This window comes from Cebus imitator, unplaced genomic scaffold (genome assembly GCF_001604975.1).
Source record: "Cebus imitator isolate Cc_AM_T3 unplaced genomic scaffold, Cebus_imitator-1.0 Scaffold24, whole genome shotgun sequence".
NCBI classification, from domain to species: domain Eukaryota; kingdom Metazoa; phylum Chordata; class Mammalia; order Primates; family Cebidae; genus Cebus; species Cebus imitator.
The window spans coordinates 13,367,698-13,389,615 of record NW_016107339.1 but is presented as its reverse complement, the minus strand read 5'-3'; the positions used below and the strand labels follow the sequence as shown (position 1 = coordinate 13,389,615).

The 21,918-nt window shown below is 43.6% G+C and overlaps 1 protein-coding gene across 2 annotated transcripts; it reads right to left on the bottom strand.

Moving 5' to 3' along the window:
• Nucleotides 1-10,341: 10,341 nt before the first annotated feature.
• Nucleotides 10,342-20,682, bottom strand: TAP2 (transporter 2, ATP binding cassette subfamily B member). Of its 2 annotated transcripts, none has more exons than XM_037736288.1 (12): nucleotides 20,512-20,682; nucleotides 19,597-20,090; nucleotides 19,393-19,507; nucleotides 17,516-17,646; nucleotides 17,026-17,231; nucleotides 14,474-14,671; nucleotides 14,189-14,317; nucleotides 12,407-12,595; nucleotides 12,055-12,228; nucleotides 11,718-11,877; nucleotides 11,244-11,377; nucleotides 10,342-10,874 (listed from the first exon to the last, which is right to left on the bottom strand). In XM_037736288.1, the coding sequence occupies exons 2-12, from the start codon at nucleotides 20,084-20,086 to the stop codon at nucleotides 10,695-10,697; spliced, it is 2,106 nt and encodes a 701-aa protein (XP_037592216.1). In that variant the 5' UTR covers nucleotides 20,087-20,090; nucleotides 20,512-20,682; the 3' UTR covers nucleotides 10,342-10,694. The 2 variants fall into 2 exon arrangements, with proteins under 2 accessions (XP_037592216.1, XP_037592215.1); XM_037736287.1 differs by having other exon boundaries at nucleotides 11,241-11,377; nucleotides 20,512-20,680.
• Between the last annotated feature and the right edge of the window lie 1,236 nt (nucleotides 20,683-21,918).

The following is a 21,918-nucleotide window of genomic DNA, read 5'->3' as shown; positions in this document are numbered from 1 at the left end:
AAGAAGAAGAAAGGGGAAATTTTCTCCAAAATGCTGTGGTCTGAAAGTCACTCAAAAGCCATGTGTTCCAACTTAATCACCAATGTGATAGTATCAAAAGGTGAGGTCTTTAGCAGGTGATTAAGCCATGAATACAGAAGCCTCCTGAATGGGATTAGACTTTATTAAAACAGCTAGAGAGAGCAGGGATGATGGCTCATGCCCATAATCCCAGCATTTGGGGAGGCTGAGGAGGAAGATATCTTGAGGCCAGGAGTTAGAGACCAGCCTGGAAAACACAGTGAAATCCTGCGTCTAAATTTAAAAAAAAAAAAAAAATTAATGAAAAAAGACCATGGTGGCATGCACCTGTGGTCTTAGCTACTTTGGAGGCTGTGGTGGGAGGATTGCCTGAGCCCAGAAGTTCAAAGTTGCAGTGAGCCATGAACACACCACTGCACTCCAGCATGGGTCACAGAGCAAGGCCCTGTCTTAATCAATCAATCAATTAATAAAAAGAGAAGGTCTGGAGAGAATAGCTTGGCACTGTTGCCCTCCTGCCTTCCTTCTTGTAAGGACTGTTACACTGGAATGATTTGATGCAAGTGTTTAGTGAAGTATTCTTTCAGTAAAACCTGGACATTAAAACACCATTTTTAAGCAAATGAAACCAAAGTTCAAATTGCAATTCACCATCTATCTTCTTATTTAAAAGGTGATGCTCACTCATCATTTCACATCGTCTTTCAGCATGAAATGTGGCCCTGATTTGTCTATGCTATGTGTGTTAAGAATGAACCCAGGAAATCATGGTGACCAGAGTTCACTGCAGTGACTTATTTTTCAAGTCAATGGCCAAGGCGTCAAATCTTCTAGAGCGTTGACCTTGAACTTCTAGTTGCAGAACTGAATAATAAATTTCTGTTCTTCATAAATTACCCTGTCTCACGTATCTTGTTACAGTAACACAAATGGACTCATCTAGAGAGCACAAGTCTTGGGGGAGGAAAGGAACACTTCTTCAGGTAACAGAACAAAGACAGGATGATTAGTGGGGGAGAAAGGGGAATGAGGGAGCTCATTTAGATGGTTGCAATGGACTCAGCTGAGAACAAGGCAAGATCTGTCAGAAAGGAGCTGGAAGAAAACATATTTGATAACTAAGAAGAGCAATAAGTGGTCTGCAAGTGAGTTTTTAAAGTTTTAGTTAAGCAGGATTCAGAAAAGAGTGGTGAAAGGCAATTGTGCGACCTTTTACTGTTCTGTGACCCTTAGTAAACATGCCCTTGGTTAGAGGCCTTGATCAGACCAATCAGAAAAATAATTTCTTCTCCATGGAAGATTATAACAGGCAAAGAAGAAGAGAGCAAGACGTGGAAGACATCATGAGTGCTTATCCTCTAATTCCTAGGCCCATGGAAAACGAGAAACTAGACCTCCTACTCTCCTGGAGCTGTGTGACTTGTTCTCACCAATGGAAAGTGAACAAAAGGTTCCTGGTCAAAGAATTTAATTCCCTGTGCATGACTCTTCTCCTTCCCTACCGAGTCAACCAAGACAGCCTTGTGAGATGGCACAATCCCAATATAAAAGCAGTCTAATTAGCTGAGTCACCGTGAAGAGCAGCTGCCCCAGGGAATCACTCACACCTACAATCCACTCTGTATGAATGAGAAACAACTGTTCTTTAATGAAGGCAATGGAGGTTGTCGGTTACCACAGCCCGGCCTGACTTGACTTAACCTCCACAGGACAGGAGCTAGGATGCTGCTCCATCCCCCTCCACATCTCTCATGTAAATATGACAATTCATGAAGCAGAAGGCTGGCCACAGGCTTACTGTTGGACCCCACATACAAGGCATTTGACCCCGATTGTGAGTACTCCTCCTCCGGGTGGATGGCTGTGGAGCTCCTGCTCGTGAGGGCTTGTGTGAAGCTGAGGAAAAGGAAGCATCAGAGGGCGCTCAAGCCGCTGGGTCTAACTTCCTCTCTTCTTCCTGCCGACACCTGCTTCAGTCTTTCCCAAGTGTTTTATCACATTTGGAAATAGAGACAAACGCCCAGCTTAAGCTAAGTGAACAAGGGCATGGCACAGAGATGATCAGACGCAGTAACAGCGTGAGTGGGTGGAAGAGGCGTGTGTCCCCTTCTTTGTAGAAGCACCAGGCTGGGCTTCTGCAGCTTCCTTCAGAGACGAAGGAGGGGCCACGTGGAGAGGAGAGGAAGGGTCTAGGTAACATGGATCAAATGGGGGCCTGTGTTTGGATTTAGAGGAGAGAGGGGTTGATAGATGGCAAAAGGTGGGGAGGAAGCGGAGGATATGGTGCTGGACCAGAAAGTTTTTCTTGTGTAAATGTGTCTGAGGCTCACAAACTCTAAAATCTGACTTGCCTCCATAATAATAACAGCTAACGTTTGTCAATTGCTTATTATGAGTTCATTTTCTAAGCACTATATAAACGTGTGTGTGTGTGTGTGTGTATGTGAGAGAGAGACAGAGAGAGAGAGAGAATAATCACAAAACGCTTTGCAGTAGATGCTATCATGATCTCCCTTTTACAGATGAAGTAAAGATGGAATGAACCAAAGGTTCATAACAAGTAAGTCCCTAGGCTGTACTGTTTCCATCACACTGTATTTCTTGGGCATCCAGAGAAATTTTATTCCTACACCTTTAGCATTCCTGTAATGATAAGGTACACAAAAAGGCAAAAATAACAAGAATTTCATCATAGCTATTTGGTATCAGGACAGATCTCTGTCAGGAAATCATATCCTATCCAACAAAAGGAAATCGGAGGTCTCATATCACAAGCAAGGAATGGCATACAGCCTGTCAATGGGAACTAAGGAGAGAAAGCAATAAGCTTCAGCTACCAAGCTATGGATCTCCTTGGTCAATGGCCTCTGGTACATCATAAATAAACTGAAGCATCAGATTTACCCAGTTAGAAGCATTTTTGAGTCATTTTCTTTGCTTAGTGTCAGTGTCTACAGTAAAATGCTTATCAGAGACACTGTTCAGTTCTGGGGAGACAACAGGGAAAAGGTGTGGTTTGCTTCCTTTCTCCCGTATTTTTGTTTTTGTCTTCTACCTGAATGAGCCTGAAAAATAGGGCAGGGTGTTTTGATCTTTCTCTTTCTGTCTGACTTCAGCCAGCTGCCCTCCCTAAATAGCTATAAGTTTCTCTGTGATTTTTTATTCAAGCTGATATTTTGCTTCTCTCTTTTCTTTCCTTCCCTATTTTCTGAGGTGAGAGAATTTAGGTGTATGTGTGGTTGTTTTTTTGGGTGGTATGAAATTATTATTCTCCCTATTGCCTGACAGAAATATCCCTTCAAGTGCTATTTTGGTGACTTTAACATGGAAGTACAATGTTCGTCTAAATTCATTTTCTTCCTCCTACTTCCTCCTAACACTTTAACGTAATCCACACTGCCCTGGAGGAGTTATGAAAAATATTCTGAGTGGCTAGATGGACAATTAAAACATTTTTAGAGAACAGTATTGTTGAGCTACAGTTTCATTGAAGGAATTGTACTAGGCTGAGAATTTTGCCAGCTCAAAATACTGGCTTAATTCTTTCTGAGTGGTGATTGACATCTCAAACTAGCAAGAGGTGGAACGTGAAGGGAAGGGGCCAGTGAAGAAGGAAAGGATGTGAGAAACAAAAGAAATAGTTAGAATTTGGGGTGTCCCAGGCAAACCCATGATCCCACTTCGTGAGAATTCATTTGGAAACTGAGGAACCAAAGGCTTTGAGCTCCAATCCACAGCCACTTCTTTAATATGACGTTGGGATGGGTGGACTCACCCAAAGTATTGTTTTATATGTCCTATTTGCCTCAATTTCTCTATGATGGTTTTGTCTGTCACCTCATCCTAAAAAATAACTGTTCGTTTGAACTCATTATTCATGGAAAATATCCATTGAAATTCAAAATATTATGAACTTCCAAAAGGTTTTCTGGGAAAAAAAAAAAAAAAAAGCCTTGATCCTGACGGGTGTTTTTCTATCTGTGCTAGAATCTGTTTGCAATGTTTTATTTAAGATTTTTGCATCAATATAATAAGTAAATTCATCCACAATTTTTATTTTTGTACATTGTCATAGTTTAACATCAATATTATACTTGCTTCATTAAAAAATTCTCTTCTATGCCATTGAGACATTTAATTTTTATTTGTTTGCTTGTTTTAGAGACAGAGTCTCACTCTGTTGCCCAGGCTGGAGTGCAATGGCACGATCATAGCTCATTCCAGCCTCAAACTCATGGGCCCAAGTGATCCTCTCACCTCAGCAAGTAATTGGAACCACAGGCACAAGCCACGACATCCGGCTAATTTTTGTATTTTTTGTAGAGATGGGTTTTCACTGTTGCCCACATTGGTTTCGAACTCCTGAGCTCAAGCGGTCCAACCGCTTCGGCCTCCCAAAGTGCTGGGATTACAGGGGTGAGCCCTCGGGCCCAGCCTTGATTTTTCTTATCATCTAGTTTGTTCCATTATGATCAGAGAATAATTTCTATGACATTTCTATTTTTTTTTCTAACTTACTGAGGCATTTTGTTCCATAATATGTAGTCAATTTTCATGAATGTTTTGCTGAAACTTGAAAGGATGTGTTCTCTATTTTCAATTTTGAAAGTTTAACAAAGATGTAGCATATCTATTTTTTAAGTGATAGTAATATCTTCTGTGTTCATACTTATTTTTTTGCCCACTTAACTGGTCTAGTCCAGGGAAAGGGAATTAAAGGGTTCTGTTGGTAGTACATTTCTGAATATTTTCCTTGTATCTACCTTAATTTCTGCTTTATGTATCTACCTCAAATTTCTACCTATTTGGCATTTAGAACTTAAATATATGTCTCATATATTCATATGAATTTTATATTTCACATTAAAAAGTGCCCTTCTTGTCACACTCAATTTTTTTTGTTTTTTTTTTTTTGTTTTTTTGACGGGGTGTCTGAATTCCATCTTGTTTGGTAAGAAGAAAGTGACCTCTGCTTCCTTTTTGTTTTCATTCTCTTGTTATGCCTTTGCCCATCATCTTATTTGTTGAAAATAATGAATACATCTTTCTGAGCGGTTTTATGTTAGGTGTCTTTTGCATATTGCAAATAATCTATTCTAAAAATATTTTTATTTATATACTTCAGTTAAGAAGCCCATTTACAATTATTCACATGGCAAATAGAGTCAATGTAATTTGAATATATTATTATCTTCTGTTAAATATATTTATATGAATATTTATTTTAAAAAATCACTATATCTTTTTTGTGCATTTTCAAAATTTAGTTTTTCAGATATTAAGAAGGTATACATCTTGAGGTTGCCTTGATAATTTTACTTGTTTATAATACACTTAGTTCCCTCTTTCTTTAGATAGTTCCTATTAGTTTTCTATAATGAATAATCATAAAGCTAGCTCATATCCTGTCCCTTACTCTTTCTTGGGGTGTGTGTGTGTGTGTGTGTGTGTGTGTGTGTGTGTCCTCACCTTTATACTCTTAAATATGTTTTAAATACGAGTACTTAATTTATTAGTTTTAAAGAATATATTTTGACTCCTATATGTTACAGATGAGAACATCAAGAAGTTTATTTTATATCCCTATTCATATTTCCACTTATTCTATAATTATTGAAATATGTGTTTCAATTTGTCAGTTAATTTCTTCTTATAATTCTCTAATATTTCTTACATTTTTGTAGTTTTATTGCTAGGTGCAGACGGATTCAGTTTTATTATAATGTTCTGGTGACTTCGTTATTATTATGTAATGGCTGTCTTTGTTTTGACTAACGCCTTTGGTCTTAGACTATACGTTTAGTTATTTCCGTAACTACATAAGTTGTCTTCTGTCTTCTGTTAGTGTATGTTTTGTGTATCTTATGTTAGGTTTTGATTTAACATTTTCATGTTTTTAGGTTTTTATGTGATCTTGTGAAGGGCATATAACTGGATTTTGTGACACTTTGTTAATCTAACCTGAGAACTTTCTTTTAACTCCCAAATTTAAGCTGTGTACACTTGGGATTACTGTGCTATTTGGATTTGCTTCTGTTACAGTATATCGTGCTTTCGATTGGCTATGTCTTACTTTGCTTCCCTTTTTTTCTCTTTGCATCACTTATATTAAATTGATTAAATTTTGATTTAAAGTGTTCTTTAATTTCTCCCTACTGGTTTAGGAGTTTTAAATTCTAAATATATTAGTTAAAAGTCAGTCTTACATTTTTAACATGTTTACAAAATGTGGAAGTATCTGAAGGTAATCAATATCTCTATCCTCCTTTCAAACAAGGCAGACTTTAGAGTGCCTTAACCTTGTCTGCCTCATTCTCGTGTTATTTGTGGTTTCCCTGCCTTTTTAAAAAATTTAACAGTCATTTTTATTAGTGCTTCTTATCATTACTGTCATATGTCATTCCTCATTCTGATTTTCCAATATTTTAGATGAGCTTTTTATTTTTGTTGTGTATATGTGTGTTTATTTTTCTCATCTTTGCTCCTTTATCATTCTGGGTTTAGTATCTCTATTACATACATGGTAATATTAAAAAGCAAATGACAACTACAATCCAATGCTACTTTGACCCAGAAGATTGGCAAAATTTTAAAAATTAACACTCTGTGTTGGTAAAAAAAAAAAAGCATATATATAGAGAGAAAGGGGTAAACGCATACATTGCTGCTGAAACTGTAAATTAATGTAGCCTCTGTGAAGGCAATTTTGCCATATCTATCAATATTCATAATGTATACATTGGACTCAGCAATTCCCCTTTAAGATTTTATCATACTCGTATTTTTGCACATGTGCATTGCAATGTCTATACAAGACTAACTAGCAGCAGCAAAAGACTTCCAATAACCTAACTAGCCATCAGTAGAAGGAAACAGGCTAAATGAAATATGGAACTTCCATGCAATAGAATACTACATAGCCATATATTTTTAATTTAAAAAGTAAAGTTCAGAACAGTGAACTTAGGGAGCTGCTATTTGAAAAAAATATGAAGCACGAATATAGACGTACTTATTTGTTTAATACACAGTAAACTTCTCTGGAAGGAAAAACACAAAGCTGGAAGCACGGATTGCCTGTGCAGGAGGGGTTAGCAAACCTTGGGGAAGGATGAGAGTGAGACCTTCCTCTGTATATTTCTTTGTGTCTTTTGAATTTTAAACCACATTAAAATATTGCCTATTTAAATAAATAAATAAATAATTTCTTTTAAAAAGAGGATAGTAGGAAGATAAGTGGAATCAGGAGGTATAGGCAACTCTTTTGAGAAGCTGGTTTGCAAAGCTGGGCAGAGTCCACCTTTCCTTAGCTATGTGACCCAGGCGAGTTAGTAAATGATCCTAAAACTCCATTTTCTCATTCTTAGAATTGAGATAGTAATACCTGCCACATAGAATTGTCTTGCAAATAAGGTAAGAAGATATATGTCGGATACTTAGCACAAGCACCAGTCAATGCTTAGTAGTAGTACCCTGTAGAGTAGCAGTATAATTCCTCAGAGTCCATAGTGGTAGAGCAGTATTATAATTCCCGAGTCCATAGAGTCCATCAAACTCCTGGGACAGCTAGTATCTCCTGGGACCACTAGATGGCATCAGACTCAAGCAGGTGCTCCCTTAGCCTACTCAGCTCTGAAACACAACGAAGATCATTGCTATTCCCCAGTCCTTTCCTCCCCGAATTTTGACAATTCCACATTTCCTCCTCTTGTTTCACAATTGCCATGTGAATTCCAAGTGACTATCCCACTGGGTGGAGGCATAAAGTACTTGAAACTCAATGCTGTTTCCACATAGTCCCAGGCAGACAGGATAGGGAGTTGTTTTGGGGTCCAAGGAAATCTATGAGTTTCCAAAGCTTTCCCCTCTCCATTCACACCTTCCCTTAGAAAGAATAAGGCATGCCTGGGTGGAAAAGATACTGCAGGGAAGTGACAGGAAGGGGAAATTATAGGGTAAAGAGATCAATCAAATGGTGATGGGGCGCAGGAGGGAACGAAAAGAGCTCTGGAGCAAACCAGGATTAGTGATATTTGGGGTTCCCAGACAAACCACACTTAAAGGAATCTGTCTATCTAGGCTGAATATTCTGACTGTCAGGGAACATTTTTCTGTGTCCCTGACATAAAGCCTACCTGGGAGTTATCCCTGAGATAAGAAACTCTCAGGATATCTTGAGGTCTACTGCAACTTCTGTGCTGCCCATCAAAATTTTTCCACCCAGCTTTATCATGATGAGCTGTGTGCTTTCTGGTCCTTTTTTCTGTAAAATTAGATTTGGCTGTTACATTATCTTTAAGATGCCTTCCAGGCACGGGTGTAATTGTAGTGAGAAAATCAAATAATTTCTCAGATCATCTTCCATGAGAGCTTCAGCTTCCATCAAGTTGGGAGATACAGGAATTATTATTCCTGTTTTACGAATAAATGACATTTGTGGGAAGGGAAAGGGGCCGGGCCCCAGTTCTTTCTCTCTAAATGCCCATTTTACCCTCTGTGAAATTTGAGAGATGGATGGGTGTGGAGCCGCAAGTCGGCCCAGGATGAAAGAGGCAAATCTGCTCAAGAAACTGCCCACTGTCACCCCGCCCTCACCCCACCCTGCTCCCAATAGCTGCCAAGCAATAAAAATTCCAAACAGCAGTTCTGGCGAATCCATTGCCAGCACTGGAAAGTACCTGCTGTTTCCGGGAATATGAAGGTTTCTCTTTCCTAGAATAAAAATCTTCCAAGGTAATTCCCTCCCAGCAACCAGTGATGTGTACGATGCTGCATTTTCAGTGGTGGGGGTGTGCACGAAGGATTAAGAATGAGGATGATGGAGGAGAGATTTATTCATTTGTTCAACAGACTTTTTATTTATTCCCTACTATAAATCAGGCCCTCGGCCAGGTAGCAGATATAAAGATTAATAAGATATATGGCTTTCCCCCCAGGTGCTCATGGTCTAGTGGAAGGTCAGAAAAGCAGGGAAGGGGAGGATAGAGTTTGAAAAGGGCTGTGAAAGCCAACCACACAGGGATAAAAGCACATGGAAACGGCACTTTCCCCAGACTGAGGACATAAGGAAGTCTTCCTGGACAACCTGAACCCTGAGTTAAGTCTGGAACTTGAAAATCGGGGGCAAGTCAAGCAGAAAATGGGCAAGAAAACACCATATGCAAAGGCACAAAGGTATTGGGGAGGGCAGGAAATTTGTTGTGGAGCTGAACGTAACAGGAAAGGGTGAGACAGATGAGCTGGACACTTTGTGTGCTCTGAAAAGGATCTCAGCAGTAAGGCTTAAGAGCACCTGAAGGAATTTTCAGAAATGCCATCATGCTATGTGACACAGAATTTAGAAAAATGACTTTGTGAAGAATGGCTGGGAGAGGGGAGCTAATAATAGAGAAACCTCTGGAGATGGGATCATCTCAAGACCATGAGTGAAGACTCTAACAATGGGCCTGGAGGGAAGGGAATCGATTCAGAATTATTTGGAGCTAAAAGCAGCAGAGCTTTTCTTGATCTGATTATGGATTAGGGTTTATGGACACAAGATGCAATATAATTTATTGGGTCAGGGTGTAGATTCTAGGGTCAGGTCTCTATTCAAAATCCAACTCCACCACTATGACCACCTTGGGAAAGTCATTTAGCCTCTTTGAGCTTCAGTTTCCTCATCTGTCAAATGGGGATAATAACCAACCTCATAGGGTTGGGGATAATGAATAAAAATGGTAACACATGAAAAACATTTAGAATAGTTCCTACTCACATTAAAACTCAATAAATGCTGGATGTGGTGGCTCACGCCTGTAATCCCAGCACTTTGGGAGGCCAAAGTGGGCAGATCACAAGGTCAGGAGTTCGAGACCAGCCTGGTCAACATGGCAAAATCCCGTCTCTACTAAAAATACAAAAAATTAGCCAGGCATGATGGCATGCACCTGTAATCCCAGATACTTGGGAGGCCAAGGCAAGAGAATTGCTTGAACGTGGGAGGCAGAAGTTGCACTGAGCCAAGATCGTGCCACTGCACTCCAGCCTGGGTGACAGAGGAAGACTCCATCAAAAAAAAAAAAAAAAAAAAACCTCTATAAATGGTATCTGTTACCAATGTCATTATTAATACTGTTAATCAGAGAACTATTCTCTGTCCCTCCATACCCTAGCTTCCCCAAAATAGCAGACACTGGTGGGAACAGGGAAGGATACAGAATGGCAATCTTATGAATATTTATGTCATTTTTGGTTAATTTCTATCTCAAAAACAAACAGATAAATGGGACAGACAACAAAATAGTTAACTATGGTTATCTTCGGCAAGTGAAACAATGGGTACTTTTTTATATTGTCTACATTTTCTGTATGAATGTATATAGTTCAGGTAAAAAAGAAAATATTTTAAAATATATTTATTGTTCCACAAAATACTATTCAACATTAGGCAAAGCTCTAGTCACCAGGAAATTAAGTTTCCTGGACACAGACAGTCCCCCATCCCACCCCACCTCTCCACCCCTCTGCCCCCACCCCACCCCTCCACCCCATCAAAAACATAGGGTCCAAATCTCCATCGTGCCTGCAGCTCAGGAACAACTATCTGGCCACACAGCTCTAGGGAAACTCAAAGCAGGAACAGCTCTGGGTCCTGGAGACGGCCCTGAGAAGGACCCAGTATCCCTGGGGCCTCAGTCCATCAGCCGCTGCTGTACCAGGCGGGAATAGAGGTCCTGCCCCTCCTGGAGCTCGGGAAGCTCCTGCAGCTCGCCCTGCTGGAGCACCAGGATCTGGTGGGCGCTCTGAACTGTCTGCAACTTGTGAGCAATCACCAGCACCGTGCGGTCCCCACGGGAATTCCAGTCCTGCAGCTGAAGGGGTGATCACAGTGCCTCAGAAAGACAGGAAGGAAATGGACACCACATCCACCTGGGCACCATCTCTTATGACTTAGGACAAAGAAGGTGTGAAATAAAAGAAGGCAGGAAAGGGCAGTAGATACAGGTCTGGACTGCCCTTCTCTCCCAGCTGTACTGCCACAGCTGGAGGAACGGAAGCCCAGGAGGAATCGGGGCTGCCTTCACACCACCGGGTTCCACTCCCCAACCCCAAGAAGGCACAGACTCTTTCCAGTAGTGGGTCCTTTGTCCTCCCTCTGCCCAATTCTGCACAGGCTGATCCTCCCAGCGTGCCCCCTCCCAGGCCCCACTGTCCCCTGCCCTTCTCACGGTGCTCACCGCCTGCTCGCACTGCACATCCAGGGCACTGGTGGCCTCATCCAGGATGAGGACCCGTGGGTCTCGCACGAGGGCCCGGGCAATGGCCAGACGTTGTTTCTGTCCCACAGCTAGCTGGTTCCCCTTCTCCCCTACATCTGAGAAAATGAGAGAAATTCCCTTCCTCAGATACAAGTGACGGAGACAACATATCACAAGAAGAGACAAGTGCACACCAGGTACTTCCACTAGGACCTCGGGAGTGTGGGGAGGGCCATGGGCTGGGGACCTGACAGGGCTGCCCACGTGGAGGGAGCACTACTGCTGCATTGCGCTCTTCGAACAAAGACTCTTGATGACATTCAGGGTGTGGGGTCTGGCGGAAAGGGCCGGGAAACAGCAAACATCAAGTTACAGGCACACAATCCTCACTACTAACAGTTAGTCTAATTTTCTCCTTTTACTGATGGAGCGGTTCTACAATCTGCCAGAAGATACCTGTGTATATTCCATGCTTCATTTCCTGTATGAAGTCATCTGCGTGGGCAGCCTGGGCAGCCGCCATCACCTTATCATCTTCGCAGCTCTGCAGCCCATAAGTAATGTTGCTCTTCACAGAACCGGAGAACAGCACAGGCTCCTGCCCAACTGAAACCACCTGTGCAGAGGGGACAAGGGCAGGGGACTATGAGTAAACCCCCAAGGCTGGGGCCCTCTTGTCCGCCCCCCACCCCGCCTCCCTCAGCATGAACACCTGGTGCTTCTTCCCATGGATCTCCCATCCTCTCTGTACATGCTCCCCTCTCCTGTCCCTGTCTTCTCCCTCCTCACCCACCTGGCTGTGCAGGTAGCGGTGTTCATATTGCGAGATGGGCTTTCCATCTAGCAGCACCTGTCCCCCTGTGGGCTGGTACAGATTCTGCAGTAGGGCAGCCACTGTGCTCTTCCCAGACCCATTGGGTCCCACCAGTGCTGTCACCTCGCCAGGACGTAGGGTGAATGTCAGCCCCTAGAAAACCAGAAAAGAGTTAAGGGCCTGCCCCTTCTCAAAGTCCCTCTGTTTCTCTTCCTAGCAGAGGCAAGATCCCTTCTCAGAGGCAAATGATCTACAGGCTGTGATGCCCAATTATACATTAGCAGCAGAGAGCAAGGGTCCAGGTTTCCTCCCCGTGACCTCTTTCATGCACCTTGAGCACAGGCCTGTCGGGGCAATTGGGATATGCAAAGGAGACGTCTTGGAACTCCACAACCCCCTGCAGAGTGGTGGGGGCCAGTGTGCCAGGTGAGGGCAGATTTGGCTGTCGGTCCAGGTAGGAGAAAACCTTCTCCGCAGCACCCACATTGCTGAGCATATCCCCATAAATGTACACCAGGGTCTGGAAAACAGGAATGGGAAGGCCAGTTAATCAAACACACTCCCACCAGAAACCACCCTCCCAACTTCTCACACTCCACCCACAAGCACACTGCTCCTCCCCCATATTCCACAGAGATTCTCCACCTTTAAATGTACAATTTGGATGGAATCTGAAAGTGGCACCAGTACGCCAGTGTTCCAATTTGCAACGTAAAGGATATACAGTCCATTCTCCTACCATACAGCATTGCCTCTAGCCCCAGACCTTTTCAGTTACTGCTTCCTATTACTTGTGCCCAGTTCTGTCTTGCTTGACTAGATGGGGAACTCCTTAAATGCAGGCACTGTGCCCAATTTGCCTTTGTAGTCATCAGAGCACCAAGCACAGTTCTCTACACAAAAAATATATTTATCAACTGTCTAGGAAATTGTTAAAATAAAGCCCTGGATGAAGTAACTGTTTTTGAGAACTGGTAAATGTAGGAAGAAAACTAAATGCTCACTCTGCTTTTCCTAATCAAACTGTACCACTGGGTAATGAAATGGCAGATGAGGGGAAGTCTCCCTTCATAGATGCACTTCAGCTAATCCATGAAGAATGACAGAGTCTCTCCCCTTTGCAGCCCTAATTATGTCATCATGGAGCTGGGTACTGCTCATCAGGGGCTGATGTTGCCACAAATAGAGAACCAAACATTGTGTGCCTCTTGGCGGAAGAGTGCATCACCACCTAAAAAAGTATGTTGTTGGGAAAAGAGAAAAAAAAAAAACCCTCAATCTCACAAGTTTCAAGGTTTATCTATCAATAGACAGGAAATACAGAGGCAGAAGAGCATATAATACCACAGGGATTCAGTCAACAAAATCCAGCCCATAAGAAACTCCACAGGACAAGCAACCCATTTCTTCAACAAATATACTTTGCAAGGGAAAACTTTTAGAAAGATACATGGATGGATGGACGGACAGATGGATGGATACATAGATAGATTAGATAGATAGATGATTGATAGATAGATAGATAGATAGATAGATAGATAGATAGATAGATAGAGATTTAAAAGATGTATCAACCAATCACAATATGTGGACCTTTTTTGGATCCTGATTCATGCAAAATATAATAAGCACATTCACACACATATATTACATAGATAACACAAGTGGAAATTTAACAACTGACTGTATTTGACAAATTTTAAGAATTATTGTTAATTTTCTGGTGTAATGATGGCTTTGTTGTTATATACTTTTAAAGATGTTTATATTTTTAAGAAACATACTGAAATATCTACAGATGAAACTACATAATATCTTGGATTTGCTTCGGAATAATAGCAAATCCAAGTTGGGGGCAAGTGGCTGGCGATACAGATCAAACAAGATTGGGCATGAGTTGATCAGTGTTAAAGCACAGGATGTACACATGTGAGTTTGTAATATTATTTCGTCTCATTTTTGGCGTATATTTAAAATTCTCCGTAACAAAATTACTTGGGGTTTTTTTGTTTTGTATTGTATTGTTAAAAGGATCAAATAAAGCCTAAGGCCCAGAAGGCCCGAGAGAAAAAGAGAGAGAGAAAAGGAGAGCATACTTGGGTGTCTCACTCACCTGCACATAGCTCCGCACGCTCTCCTGGTAGATCATAAAGGAAAGCAGGCTGCCCTGGGTGAGCTCCCCAGCCAGCATCTGCTGCAGCCCACAGCTCAGCATCAGCACCTGCACCCCCAAGTGCAGCACCTGGGAGAGGAGAAGCAAGAGATGAGGCTGAGAATCTTCCCATTCTTTCCCCGTGTCTGCCTCTATGAGACTGAGCTGCAAAGGACACCAGAACCAGCTGTAGTTTCCCCTTCCTTTTCCCTCCCCCTTTCCTGGGCTCCTCCCACAGCCACTCACCCTCCTTAAGAGCAGGTACAAGGCGCGTTCCTGGTCTCTCCGCCAGCACAGCTGCCGGCATTGTTCAAGGGCCTCTTTATAGCGACAGACCTCGTGCTCCTCGGCCCCAAAACTGCGAACAGTCTGCAGCCCTCCAACAGCCTCCCGCACCATCTGCCCCGCCCTGGCCACTGCATCCTGGATCTCCCGAAGCACTGCCTGGAAAAGAGGGTCAGCAGACACCGGGGCTGATGTGGCAGAGGACAGCAGGCCCCTACATCTTATTCCAGCCCATGGGATGCTCCCTAGTCTACCTAAAAATACCAAACTGTAAACGGTTTATTTCCCTCTTCCTTACTCTTCTTTCCAGAAGGAATAAGAGTGAACTAAAGCAAGGAGGAAACAAAATATTATTGAGCTCTCAATGTTAGGTAGTATAGGGGATACATGCAATTTTTTTAACCTTCATTTGAGATAATTCTCCCATCTCCTCCATCCCGTGTCTGAATCTGGAAGGAAGGGTAGTTTTCCCAAGATGCCACAGATAGTTAAGATAGGTGGAGATGTAATTCCAAATGAATCAGAGGCCTAAGCATAAGAGCAAACACTATAAAACTCCTAAGAAAATGTAGGAGAAAAGCCTCATGCCACTAGCTTTGGCAACGATTTCTTGGATATGACACCAAAAGCACCGGAAACAAAAAACAGATAAATCAGACTTCATCGAAATTTAAAACGTTTGTGCATCAAAAAACTCTGTCAACAAAATGAAAAAGCAACCATGAAATGCAAGCAAATATTTGCAAATCATAAATCTGATAAGGAATTAATATGCAAAATATATACCAAACTCCCACAACTCAAAAAAAAAAATCAAAAAATGGGCAAAGAACTTATATTCTTTCAAAAAAGATGCAAAAATGGCCAAAACGCATACAAAAAAAAATGCTCAGCAGTTACCAATCATTAGGGAAATGCAAATTAAAACTACAATGAGATAATCCTAATGACCTAATCACCACCATCAGGATGGCTATTAAAAAAAAAAAAAAAGACAACAGAAAGTGATAACTGTTGGTGAGGATGTGGAGAAACTGGAAACCTTATGCACCGCTAGTGGGAATTTAAAATGGTGTCGCCACTATGGTGGTTTGATATGGTCTGGCTGTGTCCCTACCCAAATCTCACCCTGAATTCCCATGTGTTTTGGGAGGGACCCTGTGAAACGTAATTGAATCATGGGGGCAAGTCTTTCCCTTGCTGTTCTTGTCATAGTGAATAAATCTCACGATATCTGATGGTTTTAAAAAGGAGTTCCCTTGCACAAGCTCCCTTTTCTCTTGCCTGCTACCATGTGAGACACATCTTTCACCTTCCACCATGATTATGAAGTCTTCCCAGCCACATGGAACTATAAGTCCAATAAACCTCTTTCTTTTGTAAACTGCACGATCTTGGGTAAGTCTTTATCAGCAGCATAAAAATGGACCAACTCACAATTCCTCAAAAATTTTAAAACAGAATTGCCATGTGATCCAGCAATTCTACTTCTAAGTATATACCCAAAAGAACCAAAAGCAGAGTCTCAAACAGGTATTTGTACACTCATGTCCACAGCAGCATAATTCACAACAGCCAAAAGGTGGAAACAATGCAAATGTCCATCGACAGACGAATGGATAAGCAAAATGTGATATATGCACACAACAGAATTATTTATTATGCACCCTTAAAATGGAGGAAATTCTAACACATGCTACAATATGGATGAGCCCTGAAGACATTATGCTAAGTAAAATAACTCACAAAAAGACAAATACTGTATGGTTCCATTTATGTACAGTACCCAGAGTCATCAAATTCATGGAGACAGAAGGTAGAATGGCGGTGGTCAGGGGCCAGGGGTTGGTGGTAGTAGGGAGTTACTATTTAGTGGGTACAGAATTTCATTTCAGGAAGATGAAAAAAGTTCTGGAAATGGATGGTGACGATGGTTGCCCAATAACAATGTGGCTTTCTTAAATGTCACTGCACTGTACACTTCAAATGGTTAAAATGGTAAATTTTATGTTATGTATGTTTTACCACAATATAAGAGAAAAAGAGAAGGTGGAGCTGACATTCAGACTCAGGACCTCCCAATGACATCTCTTTTCCCTATGCTGCATCCAGACTTCTGCTGATTTTAAAGGGAAAAACTCCCTACCTAAAACCCTCTAAGAAATCATTTTTAATCTTTGCAGGGGGAGTGGGGGATGTATGGACTCCTTTGAGAAGCTAATGAAAAGTTATCTCCTATCGTCTCCCCTCCCTACTCCCTCCCCCACACACTCCCTCACAAACTTTTACATTTGTGCTTGCAGTTCTGGAGAATCATGAGCCTTCTGAACTCTAATATCCACTGTTGGATGGTTGGATAACCAAGACGTGGTATATACATACAATATACCTTCCCCTACTAAAGGCTGTGAAGAGACCATCTCTCTCTAGAAGATCCTCTAGCCACAAGTGTGGAAGCCCCTTCACCTGTCAGTTTTATTCTCCCCTCAGGGTTCCCTTACACGCGCACTCACCTGACGGCGGGCGTTGTACACCTTTTCAGCTGCTATTGTGAAAGGCATGTCCAGCAGAGAAAGGAAGGTGAGTCGAGGCGATATGCTGAGCATGAAACCGTACAGCCCCACCACTTTCACCAAGCTTCGCAAGAGCACATTGGCATTTAAAGGAAGCCAGTCACTCATCAGGGTGGTATCCGAGCTCAGCCGTGAGTTCAGCTCCCCTAAGAAGGACAGAGCAGGTAAAGAAAGGAAACCATATGTACTGCAGGGCTCCCAGAAACTCCGTCCTGACCATCCCCTCTGACACAGCCCCCCTCCTCTGAACACCCTCCTTCACTTGCAGAGAGGGACACTGGAGGCTGCTTCTCCACCCTGTCCCAAAAGAGAGAAAAGCATCCCCAGGCCCTGGCACATGGGTGAAGGCAGGAGGAGAGGCTGTGGGTGGAGGGTCACTGAGGGGCAAAGGATGACCATGGGAATCCCAGACCTGGACTCCAGGCCCCACCTGTCTTAGTCTCCTGAAAGAAACCAAGGTCCTGGCGCAGCAGGGAGGAGAAAAGCTGCTCCCGGATCCGCAAGTTGATTCTAGACATGGTGTAGGTGAAGAAGCCTCCTCTGCAGCCTGCAGACAGTGAGCTGTGGGGTAAGAGAGTGAGGGGAAAAGGAGGTGCAGAGAAGGAGCAAGCCAGCAGGTGAAACAGACAAAGGAGCAAGTCAGGAGTGCAGAGAAGCACAAAGTCCGGGGAAAGCTTGCCAGGAGAGGCAAAAGGGAAAGAAATGAGAGAGAGAAGACGTAAGGAATACACAGAGGAAGAAGAAAGGGAAGACATGGTGAGCTAGATGTGGGAACAAAGTCATAACATGTACAAATTCACAAGTATTTATGGAGTGCACTCTGTACTAGACACAATAGAAGACTACAATCAGAGTGAAAAGATATTGTGAAAACAAATATCCCAGTGCTTGCTTCTGTCCTGGCCTCCTCAGGCTTGCCCCTCTGTGTGTCTCCTCTGCACTGGTCTCCTTCCTGCCCCATACCCAAAGCCCTTCTCTGTCATCATAGATACTTCATCATTGGAACTGCAGTAATAAACTCCCATCCCCACGATTCTCTGGAGCCCCCGAGTCATGTGGTTCCCATCTTTCATCCTTCAAGATGGAGAATTCCTCTTAGACCAACTACATGTCTACAATAAAACTTAGAGGAAAAAATATAAAAGTGGGTATTTTACAAAGTATAGGTTTCTAATACAAATTTAGTTACCATATTGAAGAGGCGTTTGGAATAATGAGACATGATATGCTGAGGGTTTGGCCTTTGGTGTGGGATGTGTTCTGAGAAATGTGTCATCAGACGGTTTCACCGTTGTGCGAATATCATACAGTGTACTTACACAAACCTAGATGTCACACCTACAGCACACCTAGGCCCTGCAGTTTAGCGTCTTGCTCCTAGGCTACAAATCTGTACAACATATGACTGCACCTAACACTGTAGGTGACTGTAACACAGAGGTAGGTATTTGTGTATCGAAACATAGAAAAGGTACAGTAAAAATATGGTGTTATAATCTTGTGGGTCCACCATCTCATATGTGGCCCCTCATTGACCTAAACATCATTACGCAATGCATGACTGTAGTTAGTTTCAGCAGAAAGCAGCCAGGATGGAATGAAGGTACAATGGAGAAGTGGTTTTTGAGGGTATTCTAAATCAAGCCTGAGCATAAAAATGGAGACATTCAGGCAGGTGAGGATTGGGGTAAGGTGAGGGTGCATCTGCTTAAACTTTGCACCCCAGGTGCCTCACTCACCTCATCCCAGTCCCAGACCTATCAAACAGTTTGTTTGTTTGAGTATGTCTAGAAAGAGAAGGGTAAGTAAGTGAAGGGAAAAGAGTAATGGTTCTGGAAAGAAAGGTGATAAGCCTCAGAGTAAGATCTTCAGGGACTGGCAAGATGAATTTGGAAAGAAGAGCGAGAGGGAGAAGCATGCCCGTCCTGAGGAGAGAGTGACCCTGGAGAGATACTCTGGAGACAGACTCAGGGGTAGAAGGCAGGAGGCAGAAAGACATGGAATTTCATGGGCTAGGAATGTTAAGAAACAGCTGAGAGACATTCCATCTGAGACTTAAATTGCTTTTGTACTACCTTCACTCATAACTTGTGCCTATAATAAGATCAGATAAACTTTGAAGATATTGGATGAATAGGAATGAAGAAATGAATGGAAGATGAAAGAGAACAGTGACTACATTCACCATATTTTAGTTTAAGTATTTTTGTGCTTTGTGCCTGAAAGGGCCTAGAAATGGAGTTAGGGAAGTGAAGACCCATGCAAGTTTTTGGAGCTAGCAAATGGACCCGGCTGCCCATCACCTACCTGCCAAAGGAGAAGAGGCACATGAGGAAGATGGCACTGGCAAAGGCATGGGGGTCAAAATCACCTCCCAGGATGTCAATCACACGACCAGTATAGTGAGGGATTAATGTCTCACCTGAAAGAGGCATGAAAAATAGCACATGAATGTGCTGGTACCCAGGCCCTTTTCCCGCCTCCAACTCACAACGTCCTCTCCTGACTCACCCAAGACAGCAAGGACAAGGAAGAAGATAGCGGCAATGACGAAAGGCAGGTCCGGCCTGGAGAGCTTCAGCAGCCTCCACATCAAGACTTTGTTGTTGGCCTGGGCCTCCTCCTCCTGGGCTCCAGGTGGGCTCAGCACAGCCCACAGTGACCAGCTGAGCCCCGCGGCCCCATACCCCGCCAGCAGCCAGCTCCAAGCGGCTGAAGCGACTCTGGCTGGGGGAGCATGTGAGGCCCCCGCGACCAGGGCTCTCAGGGAGACAGTCAGGGGAGTGGCCAGGCAGAGTGGGGGCAGCAGGGTCCCCACAAATCCCAGTAGCCCTGTTAGTTTTAGCAGACCCCACAGCCCTCCCAGCCGCAGGGTCCCCTCCAGCCATAGTCCTGGCAGCCCTTGAGGAAGCAAAGTCCCCAGAGGGCCTTGCAGCAGCCACAGTAAAGCCGCGTCCACCAGCAGCAGATAGGTCCAGGGTCTCAGGTCAGGGAGCGGCATGGCCCTGTCAATGGGTAAGAGATGAGAAACAGCGGTAGTAGAATCCCAATCCTTGTCCCCGCCCTCCTACCCGCCCGCCTCCGCCCAACCCGTCCATCGGTTTCTCATTTTATCCTATTCGACCCTGAGAGCTCCCCTGGGCAACTGGTGCTCATCTGTACACCCCTCCTACGACAGACAGCTTTCGGCCTGTCTGGGGAGCTGGAAGCCTGACCATGAGGAGCCTCGGGGGAAAAAAAAAAAAAAAAAAAAAAAAAAAAAAACCCGGGCCCCCACCCCCACCCCCCCGCGGTGAGCTAAGAGATCCGGGCTCCGCTCCTTCCTATCTCCGGGTGCAGAGGGACGGGGAAGCTGGGTGGCCAAGTGGCTAGTGGCTTGGGCTGCGTCCCTGTTGGCGCTCCAGGTTCCCCTCTGCACCAACTCACCAGCTGCAGCGGGGAGACTGCAGCTCCGGGGCTTCTGCTTTAGCGCGGAGGGCCGCTCCGTCTCTCCCGACTTCGCTACGCGCTCTGGTCCAGCAGCTGCGCTCAGCCGGGGCGGGGTCTGCGCTCGGGCAGCTTTCGCTTTCGCTTCCCCAGCCCAGGCTTTCATTCCGGGCGGGGCCGCCGGGAGGGGGCGCGCGAGACCCGCAGACAGAACTGGAGCCCGAAATCCGGTTCGCCCCGCCCAGGCCTGCAGTGAGTCGCACTCACCTTTAGCGGCGGTTACTCTGGAATACAAAACTGAAAAAAATGTTTCTTTGTCATTAAGTAAAATACAGTTGTCTCAGGACAACTTTATCTGTTGTCTTTGCTGTGTAATTGGAGACTGCTTTGTAATTGGAGAATCACTAGATTTTCTCAGTTACTGCTTCAAGCTCTGAGCCTGCTATGAAGAAGGGCTGCTCTCTTCTCCCATGCAAGCTCCAGTTATAGGCGAGCGAAAAATAAGCCGGGCTCTCCTAAATGGAAGGTTCCAACCACTCTCACCAGGCCAAAGGGGAGTTCCACGTACGGATTTTGAATTTAGGAGGCCCTGATATTTTATTTTCATCCATCCTTCTCAGCAGAGCACCTTCAGCTGGCGCGGATTCAGATGCCTCCAAGCCTGTACTCCAAATTCTGTTGGGAGCACCTTCAGCCTATGAGGGAAATGCACCGTACTGGGCCTTGGTTCTTGTTCTATTTTAACACTGTTTAGAACAGTAATCGGGTTTCTAAATGTCCTTCCTGACCCAGAGCCTACCTATGCAACAGAAAAATATGTTTATTCCAGAAAGGACTCTAGATTGAAACCACCTCCCAAACTGAAAACAAAACAAAAAAAATTCCCAAAGGAAGGGTCACTTGGATTCCAAATCACCGTTTTGAAATGTTATTTGTGTGTCTACCAGTGAGTCACTTAAAGTTTAAAATAGTGGTGTCGGGGAGGGGGTATTTTAAGTAGGGACTCAAAGTTTTTACAACTCTATTCATTCTGGCATTTTAAGAATCTCTCCCTAATGAAAAAAGCTCCGTGCTCAGCTGCTTCCTACTTTCAAGCATTTGTTTCCTTTACTCTCTGGAAAGTGACATGGTCCATAGTTCCAGCATGATTTCAAAAATCTCATGATGTGTGTCACTCTCTTTTAACCTGGGCTTTTACATTTTCCCCACTTAAGGGAGTCCTTCTGATCTCTTCTTCCTTTCAAATTATAGTCCTGTCATCTTGCATATCAGCATGACACATCATGAAATGGGACCCCTAATGTCTGTCTATATTCAATATCTCCCAAGTGTTATTTGGGGTAAATGGTATGGTGTTTAGGATTGCCATATTAAGGTGAAGTGGAAGCTTTTTCATCCCACTCTATA

Bases quoted from the DNA above. Each gene is read 5' to 3' on its own strand.
- TAP2 (XM_037736287.1), bottom strand. From the start codon at position 20,086: ATGCCGCTCCCTGACCTGAGACCCTGGACCTATCTGCTGCTGGTGGAC. The intron at 14,672-17,025 runs GTGAGTGCGCGT...CCTCTTTTCCAG, and splicing joins TGTACAACGCCCGCCGTCAG to GCAGTGCTTCGGGAGATCCA. The intron at 10,875-11,240 runs GTGAGCACCGTG...TCACCCCTTCAG, and splicing joins ATGTGCAGTGCGAGCAGGCG to CTGCAGGACTGGAATTCCCG.